The 26,557-nt window shown below is 32.5% G+C and overlaps 1 protein-coding gene across 1 annotated transcript; it reads left to right on the top strand.

Annotated features, from left to right (window-relative positions):
* The first annotated feature begins 23,617 nt into the window (after positions 1 to 23,617).
* Positions 23,618 to 26,061, top strand: LOC127103159 (probable WRKY transcription factor 17). Its single transcript, XM_051040437.1, has 3 exons — positions 23,618 to 24,599; positions 24,692 to 24,808; positions 25,524 to 26,061. The coding sequence occupies exons 1-3, from the start codon at positions 23,626 to 23,628 to the stop codon at positions 25,687 to 25,689; spliced, it is 1,257 nt and encodes a 418-aa protein (XP_050896394.1). The 5' UTR covers positions 23,618 to 23,625; the 3' UTR covers positions 25,690 to 26,061.
* Positions 26,062 to 26,557: the final 496 nt, after the last annotated feature.

A 26,557-nucleotide genomic window follows, 5' to 3' on the forward strand; every position in this document is an offset into this window, starting at 1 on the left:
CAAAAATTATGAATTTTTTTCTCCAAGGTCCTTTGACGTTGTTTGACCTATGATAAATCTCATGGCCATTTATTTGGTGTTTTGATGAGGTTTTAGGAATTTGATAAACCATATTTAATTTAAATGCATTATTTTAGTATTTTTAATTGGAATAAATGCCAAAGAATTTTGTTGACCAATTGTGATGACTTGTTGGTGTTTGGCTATTGTTGTTGGGCCTTGATCAATGTTGATTTAACTTTGTCAAATTAATATAATTGGATTTAAGGGATTGATGGAATATACATTCCATCTCCCAAAATGAATGAATGATATTAATTTGGTAAAAGTCCTCCTTTTATCAATTTGAGTTTTCATCTATTCCCATCCCTCTTCATCTCATTCCCCTTCTTTATGCATTCATCTCATTTGTCCTATGATATCTCAAAGTTCTAATGCTAGTTGATTGAAAAATTAACATGAGTATGGATGAGATTAGGCCACACCTTTTGCATATTCTTTTTGTGTGTGGTATGTTTCATGAGCATATTTCATAATACTATGTCTCTAACATGCATCAACACCAAAATTCTCTTGCCCAACCTCAAATAGTTTTGACTTCTACATAAGTCCAATTACGATTGCTTAACATAGCGCTAAATTTGTGACATAAAAGGCATAGCATTCTAGTTAGTGAGATTGTAAGTCTCCCCTCTTTCATGGTATTATGTGGAAACTTGGCCTTCTTTCCTTCCTTTGGAAGATGTTTTGGCTCAAGGATTCATGCTTGTGATAAGTGGGTTGAGTGTTCTCCAAAGAATGTCTAAAAAATGAAAAGCAAAAACAAAACAATACTAACTTCTAACCTATTTACTACTAACTTTTAATTTCAAACTCTTTACTTAATGCCATTTAATTCTAGCTTTTATACATTTGCCATTGTCCATATCATTCTAATTGTTTATGTTAATGCAATTTTCACTTTGTCCACTTGGACCATATTGTGTGATATTTTTTGTTTGTGTATAATTTTTATGTTGGTACGTAGGCACAAGACCGAAGGTCTTGCCAAATACAAAAATCTAATTAATGAGTTCTTTTCTCATCCCCCCATTCTATTTGTTTGTAAACATCACTTTGTACCAAATACCTATGCACACAAAAAGGGCTCCTTAGGAGTACCTAGGACACTTTGGGTGCTAACACCTTCCCTCTGTGTAACCAACCCCCTTACTTGTAATCTCTGACATTTTATTAGTTTTGATTTGAAAACTTCTTACTTTTGGGGTTTTGTTCGTACTTTTCCCCTTTTCCCTTGGAAACAATAAAAGCGTGGTTGCGACTCTTGTTATTTGATCTCTAGCTTATCCATAGCTTGATGATCATGAATTTACCACTACAGAAATTAAGTGGCGACTCTGCTGGGGATTAGTCTCCAGTGGGTTTAGCCTACTTTTTGTGTGAATATATTTGTATATATGTGATATTTGTATATATGTATGTGTGATATAATCTGTTTGTTGTGCTTGGTGATCTCTGAGTGGTGAGATAAGTTCTAACCCGAACTTGAGTGAAATTAAGATAGGAGGATGGTATAGTCATGTTCGACTTGTGTGGAGTAGTCCTTAACAAGTTGGCTTGAGACCCATCTACTCAGTGGAGACTTTTTTGGATTAGGAAATGTCACACAAGTATTTATGGTTAGACATTACTATCTCTAATTTGGGTCTGAGAAGTTGAGGACCGTAGAACATTTACCCCCACTTGGCCTATTTAAGACGTAGTGCGGAAACTGTTCAAGTGTAGACTTGATAACAGTTGTTTCGCGATACTACACTCAGACAAGTTTCTCTTGAGAATATTATGGGTCGATGAGTTAGTCATCTTAGCTTGTAATATCCGATAGATAAAATTAAGACTCTGGGAACTTTTTAGAACATGATCTACAGGTTTTTATCCTTAGTTCACTCCTTTGGGATGGTTCTTACCCATACTCCATGCTCGTGACTTACAACAAACCCTTGATTCTTGGTTGATCCAATCAAGTCTTGTCAATATCAATGGAACTTGGGTGTTGATAAGGTGTAAACCATAATCCACCAAAATGGATGATTGATCTTGATAATGACTTGATTCATCCCTTGACCTTTGTTTTCCTTGTGTGTGATCCCTCATTTGTGATTGTTGCATTCATGCATTCATGCGCATCATAACATTCATCACACGAAAATTTCAAGGAATTGAGGTATTATTTGTAAATATTTTCGGACCATGGATTGTGGACGAAGGAACACTAAGAAGTACAGTTTCAGATGTCCCGACTTGAAAGAGTTAAGGAAGCTAGCATCTTTTGTATTAGGTCCCTTGGACTTCAAATAACATCATGGGAAGCTTTTGTCCATCTTGTCTGTTGATGTGGTTGAAGGACTCTTGAGTGTATTGGTGCAGTTCTATGATCCTCTCTACCGTTGTTTCACTTTCCCAAATTTTCAGCTTGAGCCTACCTTGGAGGAGTATTCTCATCTTTTGGGGATACCCGTTTCTAGTAGAGTGCCTTTTAGTGGATGGGAGGAGATTCTCCGATCTAGTATTATTCCTGAAGCTCTTGACTTGAAGAAGTCTGAGATAGAGGCTCATTGGGTGAAGAAATGAGGGTTATTTGGGTTGCCATCTGATTTCCTCATCAAGGAAGCTACTACTTTTGCTCAAGTCGGTAGTGTGGACGCTTTTGAAGCTATCTTTGTCTTGCTCATTTATGGATTAGCTTTGTTCCCTAACATTGACGGTTTTGTTAATGTTAACGCCATTAGACTTTTCTTGATTGGGAATCATGTGCCTACTTTGTTGGGTGATATGTATTTCTCTTTGCATCTAAGGAATTCTAAGGGTGGTGGAACTATTGTCTATTGCATTCCTCTTCTGTACAAGTGGTTTATTTTGCACTTGCCTCAGACACCTCCTTTTGTGGAGAACAAACAATGTCTAAGGTGTTCTTAGAGACTTATGTCTCTCACTAATGATGATATAGTTTGGTATGATCCGTCTTTAAGCAGTTTGGAGATTATTGATAGTTATGGTGAATTCTCTAATGTGCCTCTCATTGGTACACAAGGAGGAATTAACTACAACCCTGCTTTGGCTCGTCGTCAACTTGGGTTACCCTTGAGAGACAAACCTAATAACACTTTGTTAGAAGGTCTTTTCTATCAAGAGGGTAAAGATCCCCAACATTTGAAGCAGAAGATTGTGCATGCTTGGCATAATGTGCATAGGAAGGGAAGATTCGAGCTTGGTTCGTGCAATTGTGTAGCTTTGGAAGCTTACACTCTTTGGGTGAAGAAGAGAGCTTTGGAGTTGAAGATGCCTTATCCTTGTGAAAGACCTATATCTATGGTTGTGGTTGAGCCATTAACTCTCCCTAACCAATATGTAGAGGAGTTGGAAGACGCACTCATCAAGATGAAGCAAGAGAAGGATATGTGGGAAGAGCGTTTTCGTGCTTTGAGCAAGAAGCATGAAGAGTTTCGGTTGGAGTCAAAGGACAAAGATGCACTTATTGAGCTACTTGAAGACCGAGTGACGAAGAGACAAAGAGAGTCAGATATTTCATCTTCTAGCATGCCTCGGCCTTCCGTTGCTTGGAAGAATATTATTGATCAGCTTGTCCTCGAAAAGACTCAGATGAAGGCTTCTTTTGAGACCGAGATCTGTCGCATTCGAAGGAAGTACGCGCCTACAGCCAGATCTTCTGACATTGTTGTTAGGGATCCTTAGGATGACTAGTCTCCTTTTCTCTTGTATTTCATTTGGTTTCTGAAATTGTACTCAGTGTAATCCTTCCAATTTATATAAACAAAAGAGATTTTTTGTCATACCAAATTATTACAATTGGCATCTAAATATATATATATTTACAAATGATATAGTAAGTTCCTTGAAAAATAAAAATAATCAAGCATTTCATTTCATGCATCATTTGCATAAGCAGGTTTTCGCCAGGTGTCTGATTCATGTTTCTTCTGTGCTTTAGCCAAGCTGACTCACCGGTACAATACCCGAGCCAATCATCTGAGAATTATGGAGCATCTAGAGCAAGAGAACAGAGAGTTGAAGGACGAAATTGCCCGCCTGACTACCATGATGGAGTCAGTTCTTGCCGCTTAGAGTCAATCTTCTCCCACGCCTGCAACTCCTCCTGCGAGGACTGTTATTTTAGAGGTAGCTACCTTTACTGTGCCTGTTGTTGCTGCCCACTTCGCACCAACTATGCTTGCCGGATTCCCGTGGGCAATGCCGTCCAATTTTGTGCCCGAAGGCTTTGCACCTACCTTTGCTTCCATGTTGGCATCTAGCCCGGTCATGTCCATGCCATCTCCCATTGTGCACACCTTACCTCGCGTAGAGGACACCATTTATCATTCCGAGCCGTCTGAGGGTCCGGATGTTTATGAGAAAATGGGTGAAATGAAAGATCAGTTTCTTGAGTTGCGCAAGGAATTGAAGACGCTGAGAGGTAAAGATCTATTTGGGAAGAATGTTGCCGAGTTGTGTTTGGTGCCCAACGTCAAGATCCCGGTGAAGTTTAAAGTGCCTGACTTTGAAAAATATAAGGGGAACTCTTGTCCGCTCATTCATCTTGTGATGTATGCTCGCAAGATATCTACTCAGACCGACAATGATCAATTGCTTATTCACTACTTCCAAGATAGTCTGACCGGTGCTGCGCTTCGTTGGTACATGGGATTGGACAGTGCCAGCATTCGCACTTTCAACGAATTGGGAGAGGCTTTTGTCAAGCAGTATAAGTATAATATGGACATGGCGCCAGATAGAGACCAGCTGAGGTCTAGTCTTAGAAGGACAAAGAGACATTCAAAGAGTATGCGCAGCGATGGAGGGAGTTGGCTGCCAAGATCACTCCTCCTTTCGAGGAAAAAGAAATGACAAAGATCTTCTTGAAAACTCTGAGTTCATTTTACTATGAACGAATGATTGCTAGTGCCCCCAGTGACTTTACCGAAATGGTAAACATGGGGATGAGGCTTGAGGAAGGAGTCCGAGAGGGACGTTTGTCAAGAGATGAGGCATCAACAAGTAAGAGGTATGGCAGTAATTTCAGTAAGAAGAAATACAGTGAGACGAATGCAATAAGTAGTGGGAGGCAGAGGAGGCCTCAGATCAGAAGAAATCAATCATCCCATCAACATCATCATCATCAAATATCTTCCGTTATCCCGGTATTTTCTAATCAATAAGAAACACCAATTCAGCAACATCGACGTCAACAACAACAATCGCAACAACGAGCAAACACCTACAACAACAACCATACCAACAATAATCATCATCAACAAAACTTTGAAAGGAAGAAGGTCTCTTTCGACCTGATTCCTATGTCTTACGCAGAGCTTTATCCATCATTGGTTCTCAAGAACCTGATCTAACCGAGAAACCCGCCACAGATTCCAGAACCACTTCCTTGGTGGTATAAACCTGAATTCCGTTATGCTTTTCATCAAGGAGCACACGGACACGACATTGAAAATTGCTATCCACTCAAGTATGAGGTTCAGAAGCTGATGAAGAGTGGTATGGTGTCCTTCGAGGACCACGCACTGAATGTGAAAGCAAACCTTTTGCCCGCTCATGGGAACTCTTCTGTGAATATGGTGGACGGTTGTCCTGGAGAATTCAAAGTTTTTGATGCGTGTTTTATCAGGAGGTCCTTAGTGCAGATGCATAAGGATGTTTGTTTGGTAAGTGAATGTGAGCACGACCATGATGGTTGTGTTGTTTGTAGCGTTAACCCGAGGGGTTGCGAAGTTGTGAAAAGGACATCCAACGTCTGATGGATGAAGGCATGATCCAAATTGTTCAATCCCGTCATGTAGATGATGATGTTAATGTCATAGTGCCTGTTAATGTCATAGTGCCTATTTGGCAAGACCTTCGGTCTTGTGCCTACGTACCAAAAATTCCCTATAGGGTTGTCTCCCATTTTTATGGTGTTGACCTAAAATTCCCCACAGGTTCGGTGATATTTTCTCTTTCCTCAGCAGATCTCCTCCTTCCCCAGTTAGGGTTGAGCCTTTTTGGATTGTTGATCTCTCTGTTCTCCAGCAATTGTCTCCATATTTTGTGGATTGATCGAGGATTGTACCGATGATTCAATTTCTTTGCGACACCATCGTATCCTTTGTGATCGTTTTTGTCAGCATAATCATCATATACATATACATTCATATAATTTCATATTTTCATATTCGCATATCTGTTTAAATTGTTGGTCTGAGTTTCTCATTCCCTGGATGACGGTACTTTATCCCCAGACAAATTTCGGTGTCCGTCCTCCCTCAATTGTAGAGTGTCAGCCCCTTAGGCAACAAGACTTTAACCTTTCTCCTCTTCCCCACTGAGTTTGTTTCCACGTGGATGATTATTACTTCAGTTTCCTCTCCAGTTAGTTATCTGAATGGAACCACTCCCCTTGAGTTATGTCCTCATTGGGTTGAGTCATGATTGACTGTTTCTTTCTAGCTCTTACCTTGATAGATACTTTGAGTTCCCTAAGAGTCTATTGCCCAGTAACTGGTAATATTCTTCTTAGTTTGCAGTTTGTTACTTCTTGCCTAATACCCGACAAAAGTGTCCAAGCAGTAGAGTCCCCAGTGGATCTGATTCCCCAGGAAGTATATCCTTGATATGTTCACCCTAACCGGTGACGGGTATCTTTCTCTCCCCTGCTTAAGTCTATCCTTGATATGTTCATCCTAACCGATGACGGATATTCTCTTTTTGGTATTCTACCCAGTAAAAAGGTAGTTGTAATCCCTATTCTTGTTTCCCAGAGAGTTAATCCTTGATATGTTCATCCTAACCGATGACGGGTTTCCTTCTCTTTGCGGTCTTCTACCCAGTAACCGGTAGTTGTAAATCCTGCTTTTTGTTCCCTCCGCAGAGTTGATCCTTGATATGTTCACTTTAACCAATGATGGATTCTCTCTCTTGGTATTCTATCCAGTAACTGATAGATGTAATTCCTATTTTATCTCCTCACAGAGTCTATCCTTGATATGTTCATCTTAACCGGTGACAAATATTCTATTTTGTGGTATTTTATCTAGCATTCGATAGATGTAATTCCTACTTTTTGTTTAGTTGATTTATCCTTGATATGTTCATCTTAACCGATGACGGGTATCTTCCATGACAATCCCAGGCAAATCTATCCTTGATATGTTCATCCTAACCGATGATAGATTTTCTTCCCTGTTGAGTTTATCCTTGATATGTTCATCCTAACCGATGACGGATACTCTCACCCTTGGTCTTCTGCCCAGTAACTGGTAGTTGTAAATCCTATTTTCTGCAGTTTTCCCCAGCAAGGATATTCTTACCCAGTAACCGGTAATGAATATTCCATTCTATTGGTTCCCAGCGAGTCATCCTTGATATGTTCATCCTAATCGGTGACGGGTGATCTATCTGTCTGATCTTTATTATCTCCCTATCCAGTAACCGGTAGAAGATAATAGATTTCTACTCCTCCTGTGTTGAAGTTTATTTCTTCCCCAGTTGAGTTGAGTGCACATTTCCTTAGTGAAATCGCTTTTCCCTGCATGATTCAAGTATTTCAGTTTTATCCTGAATTCTCATATCCCCTGCAGATGTTGTTAGTTCCCCGACTGAGTCTTTTCCATGTTTGCATGGAATCCCTCGAGTCCCCCAATAGTTTTGAGTCGTAGCTTGGCCTGCGCATAACCCTTTATCCCCTAGAGTCTTTGTCTCCCCATTGAGTTTTCCTTACGGAAATGCATTTTACTCTTGTGGACCTTTGGTCTCTCTGATTTCTTTTCCTATGTGGTCATATTTCTGCATAAAGAATTTACTGTTGCATTCATATCATATGCATCATGAGGTCTCTTAGGGACCAAAATTTGTTTCTATATGTTGTTATTTAAGCCCATTCTACTGAGTCGACATGAATATTTTAACCTTCGCCTCCTCAGTTAGAATGTCCTTAAATAGGGGCAGCTGTAAGACCCCAATTTTGACCCTAAGATCCCTCATGCAATTTCATCATAAGCATTAGCATTGGGATCATACCTTGGCATCCTTCATACCCCTCCTTCATTGGGTTTGTTTTAGGAGAGATTACCAAGTACTTTGTGATTGTATCATACTTGTATTTTATCATTTTACTAACCAAAATATCAAAAATATGTCTTTTCATTTGCCTAACTCTTCTGTAGGTAGGGCATGATCTTCATTGATCTATCAAGTTCATATCTAGGGTTTGAGCCCCCATGAAAAAGAGCACAACCATGAATTGATACAAGAATGGTTATGGGCATCATATATGAGTTCCATTGATTCCTACATGTTATATTAATCAAGTTTTCTTCAAGAGTTTGAGGGTGATTTGCCTTGGAAACCCTATTTTGACTAGGTATCTTAAGTAACTTCTCCAACAAGCTATCTTACCATTTGATCAAATTTCTCATGGGACACTTCAAAATTAATCATCTTATGCATATATGATCTACCATGAGCCTAGAAAGTCAAGAGAATTGAAGATTAGCAAGTTGGTTGATGGTGGTTGGCCAGATGAATTCATCTGATCAAATCTGGGTCTCCCTAGACCCTATCTCCTACAATTTTCACCATATGAAAATGATTCCAAGATCAAACTTACTCTAAATGACATTCCAAACAACTTTAATGTTGAGACCTAGAGCTATTTTAGCTTGGAAAATCATTTTCTATGTTGAAACATTATAGGTCATTTTGTCTAAACCCTAATTTGAAAGTCAACTTCCCAAGGCCATAACTTGCTCAATGTTTATGAGATGAAAGATTTTTAAGTTGAACAATTAAATTCAAGATGTCTACTTCAACTTTAATGTTTGGAGTGAGAGTTAATTCAACTTTTATGAGCATGTGATATGAGGCTACATTATACGTCACTTTTGACCTATACCATTGAACAAGTGATTTTTCCAAACTTCAAAAATGCATAACTCTATCATTTAAAATCCAAATGACATGAAATTGGTGACCATTTTTAAGGTCTTTGAAATATTTATAACTTTAATGAAGACACTTTTCTCATTTGAAGCTCACATGAAAAGTTAAGCAAGGTAGAATATTGAGACATATGGCTTGACACTTAGAAAATTTTATGATATGATAAAATTTCCAAACTTCCATCTCAAAATTCATCATGATACAAGCTCCAAATGGAAAAGTGTTGAGCATGAAAGTTGGTCCTCTTGATCTAACCTTTTCAATAAGTCCAAGTTCATTCATTTTGGACAAGAATTACTAGGGTTGCGCATGGCATGAACATGGTATCATCATTTGGCAAGATTGAACTTCAAACATCCATGCACAATTTCCTAGCATTCCAACATGACTTCAGCCTTGCTTACACTCAATTATGGATCAGATGGAGTGATTTCATGGGCATGTACACGCCCATGCACTAATGCATCACACATTGCTAATTTTGGAAGTTCACTTCAAGTGTGCAAATATCAATTGAATTGGCTATAAATAGAGCCCTCTTGCATCAAAATTTCATAGACATTCGCATAAGCTTTGATCCCAAATCTCTAACCCTCTCATTCCAAAGGATAATCCTGAGAATTTCATTTGAAATTGAGTTTGAATTGTCACTGTTTTGAGATTCAAAACTCCAGCGATCCAAGACCTTTTGTGCATTCTATTCCATTTCTGCAAGCATTCTGAGTGAGATCAAGCATGAGCCAAGGCAAGAACAGTTGAATCCAGACCTACATTGAAGGTATTTTCCAGAAATTTTCATCTCTTCGTTTCTCTCTCAATCTTGCTCAATTCTCTTGATTCTTTGGTTGTCTGAAGTCCTACCAATGTAGGCAAGAAGATTGAGTTGCTTTCAGGCCAAATCAAAGCAACTCAGTTCATGTACCTCAAATTTCAACTCCATGTATCTCTCAATATACTTGGAGTTAAGATGAATTGAGGCCAGATTCGTACTCTACGCCATTTCTTCTTTCAGATCATGTCCTCATTATTCATTTTTTAATGGTGATGAGTGAACCAGTCCAACCAGGGTCGCCGGAGAAGACGATCGACCTTTGGACGTCGGTGATGTGCTAGCTTGGTTCTGAGCCATTGATCTCATTTGAATTATTTTAATCACGAGCGTGTATTGTAATTACCTTTCTTGTCATGCATTGACTCAAGACCATAATGGAACGCGCGTTGGTGGCCACTTAATCTGCCATCTCAATTATTGAGAGAGATCAAGTGGCTCACGTTTTTGGTTATTTTCTGATTTTCTTTTATTCCTTTTATTTTCATTAATTCATATTAATTTTAATATTGATCCAAAAAATATGAGAGTTTCACCAAAAAATTCAAATATTTTCCTCTTTCATATTCTGAATTAAAATTATATTTTGGATCATTATTAATATTTTTCATGATTTAATTGATTTTTAATTGTTTAAAAATACTTTTAAATGGCCAAAAATTATGAAATTTTTTCTCCAAGGTCCTTTGACCTTGTTTGACCTATGATAAATCTCATAGCCATTTATTTGGTGTTTTGATGAGGTTTTAGGAATTTGACAAACCATATTTAATTTAAATGCATTGTTTTAGTATTTTTAATTGGAATAAATGCCAAATAATTTTGTTGATCAATTGTGATGACTTGTTGGTGTTTGGCTATTGTTGTTGGGCCTTGATCAAGGTTGATTTGACTTTGTCAAATTAATATCATTGGATTTAGGGGATTGATGGAATGTACATTCCATCTCCTAAAATGAATGAATGATATTAATTTGGTAAAAGTCCTCCTTTGATCAATTTGAGTTTTCATCTATTCCCATCCCTCTTCATCCCATTCCCCTTCTTTATGCATTCATCTCATTTGGCCTATGATATCTCAAAATCCTATTGCTAGTTGATTGAAAAATTAACATGAGTATGGATGAGATTAGGCCACACCTTTTGCATATTCTTTTTGTGTGTGGTATGTTTCATGAGCATAGTTCATAATACTATGTCTCTAACATGCATTAACACCAAATTCTATTTCCTGGCCTCAAATAGTTGTGACTTCTACATAAGTCCAATTATGATTGTTGAACATAGCGCTAAATTTGTGACATAAAAGGCATGACATTCTAGTTAGTAAGATTGTAAGTCTCCCCTCTTTCATGGTACTGTGTGGAAACTTGGACTTCTTTCCTTCCTTTGGAAGATATTTTGGCTCAAGGATTCATGCTTGTGATAAGTGGGTTGAGTGTTCTCCAAAGAATGTCTAAAAAATGAAAAGCAAAAACAAAACAATACTAACGTCTAACCTATTAACTACTAACTTTTAGTTTCAAGCACTTTACTTTAATGGCATTTAATTCTAGATTTTATACATTTGCCATTATTCATATCATTCTAATTGTTTATGTTAATGAAATTTTCACTTTGTCCACTTGGACCATATTGTGTGATATATTTGTTTGTGTATACTTTACTTGTTTGTGTGGTCTTTAACCATTAATGTACATAATAACAACAAAAACCCTAAAAAACTTTTGTGTGGACTGTTGGCTTGATCTTGGACAAATGGACTTAGAACTTAGGCAACATTCCTATGCTAAAGGACCTAGCCAATGCCAACTTATTGAGAAACCAAGTGCTTGCAGTTTGAAACTTCATCTGATACATCATTCAAGATCTCTCTAAGTTCATATGCAACATGATCATTGTGAACCTGTTATTTTGAACCTGTGACTTGTGAAAGTCATCTGTTACATGGGCTATTTTGAAGAAGATCATGGAATGGATAAGCTTGGATGTGTCCATCTTTATTTGATGCCTTTGCTCTTCAAGACAATATAATTGTGCATTTTGTGTGTTGCTTGATTCTAAAAGTCCAAGGGAATTCTGGGTTTCTATTGACATTCTTGTCTATTGGATTGCTACCTATTTGGTCAGATCTTTTCAACTCTAAACTTTTAATTTTGTACATAGGATAGTCTCTTCATCTTCTCCCCATTTCTTTAATTTCAAAATCTCTCCCTCCTTTTTCAAAACCTTCTTTGATTAAACTTATTTTGTTCTAAACCTTGACCACTTTTGCAAAAAAGGATAGAAACTTTGGCCTTATGCCATTGCATTTTCAAACTTCTTTTCTTAAATCAAACTTGTAAATAAACTTAACTATACTTGACTTAAACTTTCAAAAAGCCAAAAAGAACTAACTCATTCAAACATTTTTTAGGCCTTTGTGCCTTTCAAACTTAATCTTTGTTAAAAGCAATGCATCCACTTTGAAATTTGTACCCCGAACTACGAGGTTTTGATCCCTCATTTTTATATTGGTATGTAGGCACAAGACCGAAGGTCTTGCCAAACACAAAAATATAATTAATAAATTCTTTTCTCATCCCCCCATTCTATTTATTTGTAAACATCACTTTGTATCAAATACATATGCACACAAAAAGGGCTTCCTAGGAGTACCTAGGACACTTTAGGTGCTAACACCTTCCCTCTGTGTAACCAACCCCCTTACTTGTAATCTCTGACATTTTATTAGTTTTGATTTGAAAACTTCTTACTTTTTGGGTTTTGTTCGTACTTTTCCCCTTTTCCCTTGGAAACAATAAAAGTGCGGTGGCGACTCTTGTTATTTGATCTCTAGCTTATCCATAGCTTGATGATCATGAATTTACCGCTACAGATACATTTGCTAATTCTACAAACGAGGCCGAGTATATTGTTGCCTCAAGTGAAGCAAAGGAAGTTGTTTGGACCAAAAAGTTCATTATTGAACTTGGCATAGTTCCTAGCATTGTGGATCCCGTTGATCTCTATTGTGATAACAATGGTGCTATCGCACAAGCTAAGGAGCCTAGATCTCACCAACAATCCAAACACATACTTAGGAATTATCACCTAATTCGAGAGATAATAGATAGAGAGATGTGAAAATATGCAGAGTACCTACACTTGACAATATTGCTGACCCACTAACAAAGCTTCTTGCGCAACAGAAGCATGATGGCCATACTAGGTATATGGGTATTAGGGGTATGCCTGATTGGCTCTAGTGCTAGTGGAAGATTGTTGGTGTAAGCCCTATAGGCCAATACTTTTTCTACTTGTATCAAATTATTTATTAATAATAAAATGTTTTCTCTATATTATGTTTGTTTAATAAAGTCCCTAGAATAGCTAGTCCGTTTAATGTATCAAGTATGACTTGATCATGAGATCCCATTAAACATAAGGACACTATTCGTAAAGTATCCCTAATCGATATTTGTTGTGAAATGGGATAACATTAAAGCATTAAGACTATTATGTATAACGTTAAAGCTTGAAGATCATGGATCATGGATAAGGAGTTATCAAGTCTTAAACATAGGTATGAACATTAGGAGTAATATTTATACTGGATTGACCCTCTATGAGAATACTACATAGAATATTATACAAAGTGTCATAAGTTATTCTCAGGGTGATTGTGGTCTATACCACCCTTCGACTTGAAACCACTATGGACCCTAGATGTAGAGTCGAATGCTTTATTGCTGATCTAACATTGTTCGTAACTAGATAACCATAAAGTCAATTGATGGGTACTCGACGAAGCATGCTGAGGGACATGAGTGACCTAGATGGAATTTGTCCATCCTGCATAATAGGATGAATGTCTAAGGGCCTAATATTGAGATGCACAAGGATGACACGGTCTATGCCTATAAGGGTAAAAGGGTAATTGTACACACAAGTATTATCACAAAAAAGGATTTGTCAGATCACATGACATTTTCGTATCGTGGGTAGCAGTGATGTGTTGCTAGATGCCGCTCACTATTTATTATGTTAAATACGTGATTTAATATAATTGTCAATATCGCGAAAACCTACAGGGTCACACAAAAAAGGACAAATTGATGAGAGATAAAGTAAATAAGGACCACCGTAATGTACGGTGCACTTAATTAATTTGTAGAACACCATAATGTACAGTGCACTTAAGTGAATTATACAACACCGTAAGGTACGACACACTTAAGTAGAATATGAAATATGGTAAGGTACCACGTGCTTAAGTGATTTTCGGTATACCATAAGATATGGGACACATACACTTAAGTGGGCTTTTTAGCTTGCAGCCCAGACAAGTGGTTCTATAAATAGAATCCTTGTGCAGAAGCATTTCACTTGATGAAATTTCGTTTTTCTCTCTCTGTCACTCAAAGCCTTCATTCATAGCAGCTAGCATTGAGATTGAAGGAATCTGTTCATGTGGACTGAGTAGAGGTGTTGTCACCATTCAACGCTCGTGATCACTCTTTAGGTCTGCATCAAAGGTTTCAATCGCAACAAGAGGTAACGGTTTCTATCACTGACCATGCCCATTCGTAAGGATCACTAAAGGAAAGATTTTAATTTTGCTGCATTTTGGATCACAATTTTCCTTCAAGGGAGACCTTTAAGAAAATATGATCTCACTCTTCAAATTCCAACATCCTCGTCGATTCACATAACTTTTTTGGCGATCTTGGGCTTTCAATATTTCTCCTGGATCATATTTATTTTCTTGGTGGTTTATTGGATTATTTTTGGTCAAAGAATCCCCTTATCGCTAATTTCTTCTCAATACAAAGGCGTTCAACATTTCTTCCCATACAAGGATTCATACGGATCCATCCCAATACTTGCATGGAAAGTATTGTAATAGGTAAACTCAACCATTGGTATGTGATCCTTTAAATTCCCCCATTTTCAAAGATACATGCCCTTAACACATCTTCAACGGTTTAGATGGTTCTTTCCATCTGGTCGTCTGATTAAGGATGATTTATTGTGCTTAGATTCAAATTTATCCCTATCACATTATGGAAATCTCTCTAGAACCTCAAAGTAAACTCTAGGTTCCAATTAGATACAATACTAGACGAAACACCATGTAGTCATACAATTTCTGTTATGAACAACATTGCTAGGTGAATGACCTTGTATGTAGACTTGACGGACAAGAAATGGACTGACTTGGTTAATCTGTCAATAATCACCCATATCGAATCACATATATTGATCAGACACCATTTTTGTTAGATTTTTCATCATTTGGATGTCAAAAACAAGTAAATTATTGTTAGTTATGTGGTAGTTTAGGTCTGTTTTTAGTAAATTTTCGTCATGTCTTTATCTGTCGAGGTTTGATTGTTTCTGGGATATTTTACGCGCTTGAGGTAATGTTTCATGTGTTTACAGCTTTGAAGAGACAGGAAAAATGATCAGAGCAAAAATCTAGGCCAAAATGCATGAGTAGAAGAAAAAAAGAGAAGATTGCACACGTAGTGCCCTTACGCGTATGGCCACTCAGCCTCACCTAGAAGTGTCAAAAAAATCTTATATGATAAAGCCCCAATAATTAGGCCCCTTGCTTGACCCACTTTTTTTAGCCTCCCTACTAAATGAATATTATTTTGGCCCCTATTTTTGGAGCCCTCTGGTATTTTGTTTGTTATAGAGGCCTAAGTGAAGACCTCAAAATCTAATTTGTTTGAAACAAAATATTTTAATTATTTTAAATATGTATTTTTAAAAAATAAATATTTTTGAAAATTAATTTAATTTTTTTCTTAATAGTAAAAAAAATTAATAAAACAAAATTTCCTTAAATATTAAAGTTTAATTATTTTCCATTTTTTTTTAAATACAAAAAAAAAAGTTTTTTTCGAAAAAAAAAAGTATATTTTTTCGAAAAGAAAAGAAAAGGTGACTTTTTTCGTAAATAAAAAATTGACTTTTGTTTTTGAGGGGAAATTACAGAAGACATTTTGGTTCAAAGGGGAAAGCTAATGGTTTTGAGGCCCTCTCTTTCTCTCTGCAATCATGATGTGGAAATTACATACAACTTATTTCTTATATGCTGGTAAACCTTACTTTTCAAGCATTAGATGAAGCAATTGTTAGGAATGAACATTATTAGATCTAGTTACAAAAGTTTTTTCAAACTTATTTATAGTAGTGGGAGCTCTCTAATTTAGAATCTAATCATAACTTTCATAATAATAATTCTTTGAAAAATTTGATAAACAAGAAATGATGTCAAGTTTCAAAATGGTAAAATTTACTTTGATAAAGACACTCTTCAAGGGACACATGTACTCCACAACTCACATGTTTACGATTATTAATATTTTGTCATACAAGTTTATTGGTGTTTTCTTGGTCATAACTGGATTAAGTGCAATATAGATGAAACTTAAAGAGAAAATTCTAGAACATCAATTTATGGTGGCATATTTATGGATAATTTTTCGGAACATTCTTGAGACCTTTCTAAACTGAAATTGAAGTTTGTATCTCATTTCAAATTGAATTACATAGTCATGTTTGTTGCCGAATATGCAAACAAGAGGAATTAGAGAGAGAAAAATTCTTTAAAATGACACAATGCTTGCCATTTGTACATTTTCTAATTTGAATACTTTCCTTTGACATCTTTTAATTAGATGGAAGAGTAATTTATACGCTATACATTCATTTAGATTCAAGATATCTCATATTTTCAGATGTAAAAGTACATGTATAGATAGATTAGACAATGTAGGTTATTTATTGATTATGATACTTGATGGATTTACTTTCTATTTATGCTTTTGAAAGTTTTCTTAGGGATATGTTGAGCATTTCCAACTATCATTTCTAATAGATGTTTGATGGGTTAAATTTTATATACCCATGTTTTTTATTTTATTATTTTTATTCAATTTGTTATGTAGCTAGTTTGAAACTTAATAAAATATATTTAACCCCATTTGTGGCATAGCAAAGATATATATTTCATCATTTTACACAAATGATATTTTTTATATAAATAAAAGAGAATTATAATTTTATTAAATCACTTTTATAAATAATTAGTGCGTTCGTTGTTATTAAACTGCAAACTGAAATATATGAATTTGAAAATGATACAAGGAATAACAAATATTAGATACAATTAAAAAAAATATTATTATATTTAAATTGAAAGTTCAATTAGTTTCAAAATTTTATTTTTAACAAATACACCATTCATTATGAAAAAATGGATTACACGTTTATTTTGTGACTAAACGTAAAAAAATACAACCTTTTATTGTGAGAATCACTTTTTAATAAAAATAATAATAAATAATTTGTTCTTCTAGATTAATAATAAAATATATTACTCTAATATTTGAAATTCATATTTAAATTTTTTAAAGAGATAAGTACACACTTAATGCTAAGAGTTACTATAAGTCAAATTGACTTTGTACATTATATTTAAAAATTAAAATTCAAAAATCCTAGCACAAAATGCATGTTTGTGGAATAAATGAAAAACATGCTTTGTAGAAAGCATGATAATCATGTGTTTTTTATATAATATATAATATTTTTTAATCTAATATATAATTCAACGATATGAATATAAAAATGGGTGATTTTCTCATTATTATAAAACGTCTTCATAAAAAATTTCTCTAGTAAATGAGTGAGGACCCGTGCGTTCGCACGGGTCGCGCAAGTGCAATAATTTATTTTTAAAAATTAAAATATAATATATTTTTTGTTTATATATATATATATATATATATATATATATATATATATATATATATATATATATATATATATATATATATATATATTATATATATATATATATATATATATGATTGGATCAACGTACACAAATTTATTGCATAAGAGTTTTTTTTAATGTAATGGATGTTAAATGATCAATAAATGGGTTCAAAAAATTTCCACAAATAACTTTTTCCAGTTTGGGACATAATAAAGTAAAACATTATTAATTTATAGTAATATAATTTGCTTAATTTTTTTGTATACTATATTAAGGAAATAATCAAAAAATATAATACAAAAATATTTTTACAATTTATTGATATATTGATATATAATAAACATTCCATTGTTAATGTTATGAATAAACATTCCATTTATCATTGAGATTTTGGACATAAGAAATAAAAATATATTTATTTAATAATGGATGAAATTTTCCAATCTATTACTAATTTGAGGTATAAAAGCGCAAATATTAACCTTCATAATAAATGATTATTTAACCAAAATACATAAACCATGTAAAAGAAATACCAGAACCTCATTTGTTTTAAAATATAGTAATGAATACTACCAAATGTTGAAATTAATTGCAATTGATACAGTAAGGTTTAATGCAACAAAAGATATTGAAACAAAAGGTTCACAATTTTAGTTAAAATTGTGAGAAATATGTCCAGCAACAAAAATGATTTAACTTCGTACAATTCTTTGGTCCTTAAAAAACTGGGTTTATATAAAACCTGCCCACAACCTTTTAGGAAGTGATGATTCAAAACCTGCCCGCAACCTTAAAAAACTACAATAATAACTAATTTGATTTCAGGATATTGATTTCATTTTGGAATGATAAGATTGCAACAACAATAAAATAACGGTAATATTTTTTAGTAGTATAAATAGGTAATTTATTTTATCATATTTTTCACTCACATCTAGTCTAAATTTGACCAATTTATTTTATTTAATTTTAATTTTTTTATGTACACATTTCATTTGAAAATGAACCTCAATCAACATAACACATGCTCCAATTTTATGCAAAATGATGGAAGTCCTCTTTGTATCCCAAATCAACAAAACACCCCATATTTTGGAAATCCACCTCTTATTCCAAATCCACACCATAATTCAAGATTTCAAAATTCTCTTTTTATCCCAAATCCATAAAATAATCCACCAATTGGAAATTACTCATATCATACATCACCTTACCCAATGAAAAACTCTCTTTTAATGTATTTTGATATATTTGAATCAATTTTTTAATTATATTTTATATAATATATAGTGGGATTTAGTGGGGCCCATTTTCTTAGCCCACTTTAATTATTTACAATCATTTTCTTGTACAACTAAATGTATAAAGAATTGATATTCTTATTGATTTATTACAAATCATGCATAACATTAATTATCTTACGGCTGAATTATTTTAATACTCCACTGACCTAGCCAATAGAAAGGAGGCAGTGGACATAATTATTCATTTCAACCCCCAACTATATTTTGGCAAATAAATAATTTAAATATGTTGAGTTATAATACTATATATGATGACGTGAGATTGGTAAAAAGTATAGTTGCATGCTTAACTTAATCATTTCAAACAAACAATGTAGATTTTCCATTACCAATCAAAAGACAATTCACTGTATATGATAACTATACCTTGTTTTTTTTATAAATCCTTAATTTAGTTGAATGCAAGATTCAAACATTGCTCCAACATTTCTGAACTACCTGCAATTTTAACATATGTATTAGACTTTGAAAAAAATTGTAAAAAAATGTGTTTCTATGTGTTTTCTATAATTAGTTTTGAAGGATTTCATAATAAATTTTTATGTAATTGTTTTTTTAATTTCTAACACCATTAGGCATGCTGAAACCAAACATGACATGCAATAATCTATTTATAATTTAGTCGTATACACATATTCCATAAGATGACAACGTATTTTGTTATCAATCTAAAATACTTATTAACATTTGAAGATATGATACTCATATAAATTTTGTAGTTGAAAGAACACACAAAACACAATGTTCAACATAACAACATAGGATTTTGAATAATTTCACACACATGAATTAAATACTCATTATCATCCTTTAAACCATACATGAAATATAAATGTCAATTGTAATCCCACAAAATAAACACTTCAAAAAAGTAAGAACACATCCTACAACCAAAACATATCATGTTCTTAACAACTTCATACTTAAACTCATTCTGATGCTAAAAAGTTCATAAAATATATTTCAATATCAAATTTCTGAAAATTCTAATTAAGAAGATGGTTCTATCTTTAATTTCTTGGATGGTTTGGTGTCTGATAATTGCGTAGCGCCAGACGCTTCAAAATCAACTTCTTCACCATTGTCAGCAATTACAACATCCTTAGCCAGAGTCATTAGAATGATTGATTCTGGATCATTTTCACCAGATGCAGATAATGTTTGCTTGCAATATAAAAAATTAATTGTCAGATATAAAATGAATTATAATAATACAATATTTATCATAGAAAATTATTATGTTAACAAATGAAGATACTTACTGCGGAAGTTTCCAAATTTTCTTTGTTAGGGACCAACTTTGCATATTCAGTTTTAGACTGATTCTGCACATTGAAACATCGAATATTTATTATACTTGTTAAATGTTTAAATAATACATGAATTAAGTGAATATTATACGTCTTCTACTATGTAGTCATTTTCAATCTCTTTAACAAAGGCTTCATCATCACAAAGCTTCCAAACAGACGCTTGGGAAAACGTTGGCTGCACCTTAACTCTAAAAGCCATTTTCTTATTCAACAGCATTTCAAGCTCATCAGGATAAACCATTGGATCATCTTCTCCATTCTAATGGAAAAATAAAATATCAACTATGAGTGATAATCTGAACTTTACAACTCGATAAACTATTAACATTTTAACTTATGTATAACAATGTACCTCCACCATAGAGTTATGCATAAATTCAGCAGTCATTCCAAGTATAGCAGCACATTCGGAATCCCAGAATACAAATCGATATTTTGATTCACCATTGCTAACATATATCTCAATCTTGTACCTCTAGTATTTTAAACGAAGAAAATAATATGATTAATAACAAATCCATTACCAAATTTATTTGCAATTCATCTAGATTATATGTACCTTGGTATAGGCTGTTCGACTTTTTGCCCACATGAACATTCATAACCTTTTTCAGGATTAGGTGCCTTCGAAGAACACCTTGTGCAACCATAATAAAACCATCCATACTTTGAGACAGCAAATTTCAATGTGGTTGCTACAGTAACACATAAAGTTTCCTAAAAGCAAATCAAAAATGATATTAATTTCAAAAAGCAAACAATATAATTGTAATAGTAAAGATAAATTCGGCTCTATAGTATTCAACTTACATGTTTGATTTTGCAGAACTGACTTAAGGACATACATTTTGCATTATGAACAAACCTTTCTACTGGCGAATACTGAGAACCACCAGACCAATTAGAAAGAGATTTTGCAGATTGAGTAGGCTTCTCCTTCTGTTCATTAGTAGGCAACCTATAGAAATAAGATTTTAGACATAAAATCTTGAATTTCAGGGATGTCTTCATTTATCAACAATTTGGAACCACTCCATGCATTTGACACTGTAAATTGTATAATTAATATAAAAGTTATTGAACGTATAATGAAAAATACAAATCAGCTATGTATTTATAAAGTCTGATAGTGTAATACCTTGGCCATCTTTTACCATTGCATGAGTGAGCAGAATTACAATAGCTCCATTGTTTTTAGGATCATTGTAGTAAGCCAAAAATTTTGATCCATAGATTTCCCATAAATTGCAATTTATGCAATTACCCCTATTTTGCAATATAAATAAACAATATTATATGATGGGATTCAGTGATGCAAAATAAATAAATTTATCAAACACATAAGTTATGAAAACAATGCGCATTACTTCAAATCTTTCAGCACAACAGAAACAACAACTTTCTTCCCCGGAGTGTTGGATTGGATATGGTTTATCTCACTAACAGCACCAATAATATATACATTAAAGTAAGGTTCATTATTGAATGTGTTTGCAAATATATAAGTTATATAAGTTATAATAGAATCTTATACCGCTGTTATCTTTGCACTAACATATTTTATCCTTTCAACAGAATAATTATAGTAAATACGTACATTCTGTATACCGAATTATAATAAAAATGTATTAAAATCAAAAGCAATAAAACTGTTTATAGTAAATAAAAATATAGTCTAATTTCTTCATGATCATAAATATTTAAAGAAAAATTCATTGAAATAAAAAATCAATAATAAATCAAAAGTTGAAATAAATGCTAATGACACAACATATATTTAAAATTTTATTTGATATATTTTTATATAATAAATAAATTAGTAATAAGTAAATGAATAATCAAATAGAATAGAATTTTAAGATATTATTCTATATTTTTATTTACTGTAAACAGTTTTATTGTTTTTGATTTTAATACATTTTTATTATAATTCGGTATACAGAATGTACGTATTTACTATAATTATTCTATTGAAAGGATAAAATATGTTAGTGCAAAGATAACAGCGGTATAAGATTCAATATGCCAGCGTGTTATTGCAAAATTACATCTATGTAAAATTCAATTAATAATAGATTGACATTGGAATGACCCTATATTATTGTTCATAATAAGTAACCGATTTTAATTTATAGAGTTTGGATCTCAATTAAATCAAATCAAATCAAATAATAAATATACTATTTAAATTTTAAAAATATTCTTATCATATATGGCGGCTAAATATCAATAATAATAATAACAATAATAATAATTAATTGGTAGGTAAATTAACAATAATATTAAATTACTCAATTAATATTAATCAACTATATTAAATAGTTATTTTTAATTTTAAAGTTATAATTTAATAACATATAATTATACAATTAAATATTCATTTTGTCATTTAAAGAAAATCAAGTAACGATAATATTTGGCAAAAAAACTACAATAATAATTAATTTGATTTCAGAATATTGATTTCATTTTGGAATGATAAGATTACAACAACAATAAAATAACGGTAATATTTTTTAGTAGTATAAATAGAGTTTAGTACGAAATTACTTATAGGAACATGAAAGTAGTTGTATTATGGATTGTAATTAGGGTAATTAAGTAATTATGATGGTAATTAACTTTTATATTATATATATATATATATATATATATATATATATATATATATATATATATATATATATATATATATATATAAATAAAAAAATATATTATATTTTAATTTTTTTAAAATAAATTATTGCACTTGCGCGACCCGTGCGAACGCACGGCTCCTTTACTGGTTATGAAAAAAATGGATTGCACGTTTATTTTGTGACTAAACGTAAAAAATACAACCTTTTATTGTGAGAATCACTTTTTAATAAAAATAATAATAAATAATTTGTTCTTCTAGATTAATAATAAAATATATTACTCTAATATTTGAAATTCATATTTAAATTTTTTAAAGAGATAAGTACACACTTAATGCTAAGAGTTACTATAAGTCAAATTGACTTTGTACATTATATTTAAAAGATTAAAATTCAAAAATCCTAGCACAAAATGCATGTTTGTGGAATAAATGAAAAACATGCTTTGGAGAAAGCATGATAATCGTGTGTTTTTTATATAATATATAATATTTTTTAATCTAATATATAATTCAACGATATGAATATAAAAATGGGTGATTTTCTCATTATTATAAAAAGTCTTTATAAAAAATTTCTCTAGTAAATGAGTGAGGACATTTTTATTTTTTTTAATCAAATTATTTAAACAGTTACAATTGTCTTTGGAAATATCAATCCAACTCAATTGTTGAAAAAATATTCATTTTTTCCTATAAATTGTTAGAAAATCTTTAACTTTAGACATACACTCCATCACCAAACTGTTTATTTCTCCCATGGATAATAGTGATGGTGATCTATTTTCCGGTTTTCATGGCTTCAAAAGTAACACCTATACTTCTCCTACCACCATTTTTGAAACTCTTCCTCCACCTCACACCTTAACAACAACCTCCACCAATACCAATAACATTATATATCCTCCAAACACCACACCATCTTACTTTGATGATTTTTCTTTAACCCAAGAAAATATATCAGTCAGTTTTTCCCCACTTAAACCAACTGATTTTATAGAGCTAGACAAATTGAAAATCAATTTCAATCCCAACACTATTATCCCTTCCCACACCACAACTGCACCCATTACCATCACCCCCACCACTACTATCCTCGCTACCCCGACCACCATTAATACTACAAGCATTCATGTCCCTACCCACATAACCACCACTACCATCACTAACACTATTAATCACAACTCTAATCAAAAATCCAATTTTTTTGATTTCCCAACCGTCATTAGAGAACGAAACATGCAACCAACTAATATTACTGAGGCAGAAAAATTTATACCTAACTTCAATCCAACAACCATTATCCCCATCCCCATCATCAATAATCTCACCACAGATATTCCCACACCCATTAGAGCAACCTTCACCAACCCTGACCTTCCATCAAACATTTTTATCCCGAGCTCCACAACCACTACACCTTCTATCACTACCATGATCAACACTAACACTAGTTGTCATGGAACAAATAACCATCCTATGATATATTATTTCCCCAAACCCTTTGAACAACAAGAAATCCAACAAAATCAAAACAATCAACTATCTTCTCTCAAACCCGCCGCTTGCATTAAAATCACAACGGCTCATTTTGATCTTGCTTACAACCATCCATCAGTTTCTAAACATTATGCAAGAGAGTGCGATCAACTACCAAATCTACAACCCCAAACTAGCTCTAAGATTTTATCAAATACAGATCCACAAGGAGTGCTATGCAAAAATAGGAAAAGGTAAAATATTTGCTCATATATTTTAATATCTTTAATCCTTTATCAATCTTAATATGTCAAGTTAATTTCGTTTCAAATTTTATTTTTTTCAGGAAGTTTGATAATCAGAAGATAGTAGAATGGCATATGAGTGTAGAGAAGTTGGGTGAAGATCCATGGGAATGGAGAAAATATGGACATAAACCCATTAAAGGATCTCAACATCCAAGGTTTTTTCATATTTGTGTAACTTTCACATATATTTTGTTTACTTTACCATTAAAATATTTTTTTTGCTGAAGGCTATGTGAACCTAGCAATTTAAGATAATCTTAGCTAAATTGTTTTCTTTTATGCTCATTTTTTAATTTATGTCAAATTTCATATTTTATTTAGTCATAAATTTTTTACTAAATGAATAGTTTACTAATATTTAAAATTAAATTTTCTCGATTTTAAAGGAACAGATTCTAATTAATATGAATAAATGTTGTCAAGACTAATACAAAACAAAAAAGACCCAAAATAAAAAGTTCTTTTTTTGCATGAACTAAAAATAATCTTTTTTCAAGGACTAAAAGAGAAAAAAAAATATTATAAGTTACAAAAGAATATTTAAACTTTTTATTCAAATTATAATATTTAAAATATATTAAGTTCATCGATCTATATTTTTATATTCTTCACTTTTAACTTAGGTTGGTAGTAAGTACAATAGTACTTAATAAGGTTAATTTGGTAAAACTAAAAAAAATCTTGTTTATTATATTTTTAACGAGCATGCAATAAATATGTGTGTGGCTTATTAATGGACAAAGATGAATCTCAAACATATATAAAAAAACTTAACCAATATACTTATATGCGTTTATATGATTATAGATGTTAAAATGTTACAATTTTGTGGTGTTTGACATATGAAAGAATGTATTAATGATTTTGCAGGGACTACTACATATGTAATACTTTCAAAGATTGTTTGGCAAAAAAACAAGTAGAAAAGAAACCAAACAAAGAAAATATTTATATCGTGACATATATAGGAGAACACAACCATCCAAAACCCGTTGTAGATTTTTCTTCGCATAACAAGTCATCTAAGAAGAGATAATTCAGTGTCAAAAAATGTGGATCTTTGTCAAACATTAGAAACTAAGATTCTCCGAATACAATGATGTCACAGTTTGACCAATCAGAATACAATAATGCTCAGGTTCATCAATGTCAATCAAAAGTAAATTATGAAGAAGTTGGCTTATAAGGAGTCGTTCACTTGCTGCTAGAGAAATCATATCATAACCACATGTGGCAAACTTAGTTTCACCTAAATTTATAATGCTACAATTTGATGAACATGAGAAGGACAATGCTCTAATGACAAATGCAATATTTTGATTACCAACATAAGATCTATTAGTTGGTAGAGTCTAACCTAAAGAGCTTATCCTAATTAAGTAGATCTTGTTTAGAATTGGCCTCTAAATAATATTGATTCGATGGTTTTTTTGTAATGAATGCAATATTGAAAAAAATAATTATTATTAATTTCTCACTTTTATCTTTACCAATAACTCTTTATTATTGTTTTTTCATTCTATTAAAAATTGAGAAATTAATAATATTTATTTAGAGCAAGTTTGTACACAGTTAAGAAAATTCATTGTAAATATCATATAGAGGTTTATGTTTTAGTGTTTTTTATATTTTTACTAAAAATATTTATATTATATATTTCATAAATATGGTTTTTATATTTAATTTAAAAGTTTATTTAAGGTTGATTTGATTTGATTATATTATGTCAAGTGAACGTTTGAGTGAAAAGATATCTTTGAATGAATTTAAATATCTATAAAAAAATAAAATATTTTTTATTTTTTATTTTTTTATTAAAATTAATTATTATTTTATTAGTAAAATTTAATTTAATTTTCTTAAATTGTTTGAAACACATTTTGACTAAATATTTACATTCATTA

The sequence above is a fragment of the Lathyrus oleraceus genome, chromosome 7 (assembly GCF_024323335.1).
Source record: "Lathyrus oleraceus cultivar Zhongwan6 chromosome 7, CAAS_Psat_ZW6_1.0, whole genome shotgun sequence".
NCBI classification, from domain to species: domain Eukaryota; kingdom Viridiplantae; phylum Streptophyta; class Magnoliopsida; order Fabales; family Fabaceae; genus Lathyrus; species Lathyrus oleraceus.

What these genes read in the sequence shown, in the direction of transcription:
- LOC127103159 (XM_051040437.1), top strand. Translation starts at nt 23,626, where the DNA reads ATGGATAATAGTGATGGTGATCTATTTTCCGGTTTTCATGGCTTCAAA. An exon ending in CTATGCAAAAATAGGAAAAG is followed by an intron (nt 24,600 to 24,691) that starts GTAAAATATTTG and finishes TATTTTTTTCAG; the next exon opens with GAAGTTTGATAATCAGAAGA. An exon ending in AAAGGATCTCAACATCCAAG is followed by an intron (nt 24,809 to 25,523) that starts GTTTTTTCATAT and finishes ATGATTTTGCAG; the next exon opens with GGACTACTACATATGTAATA.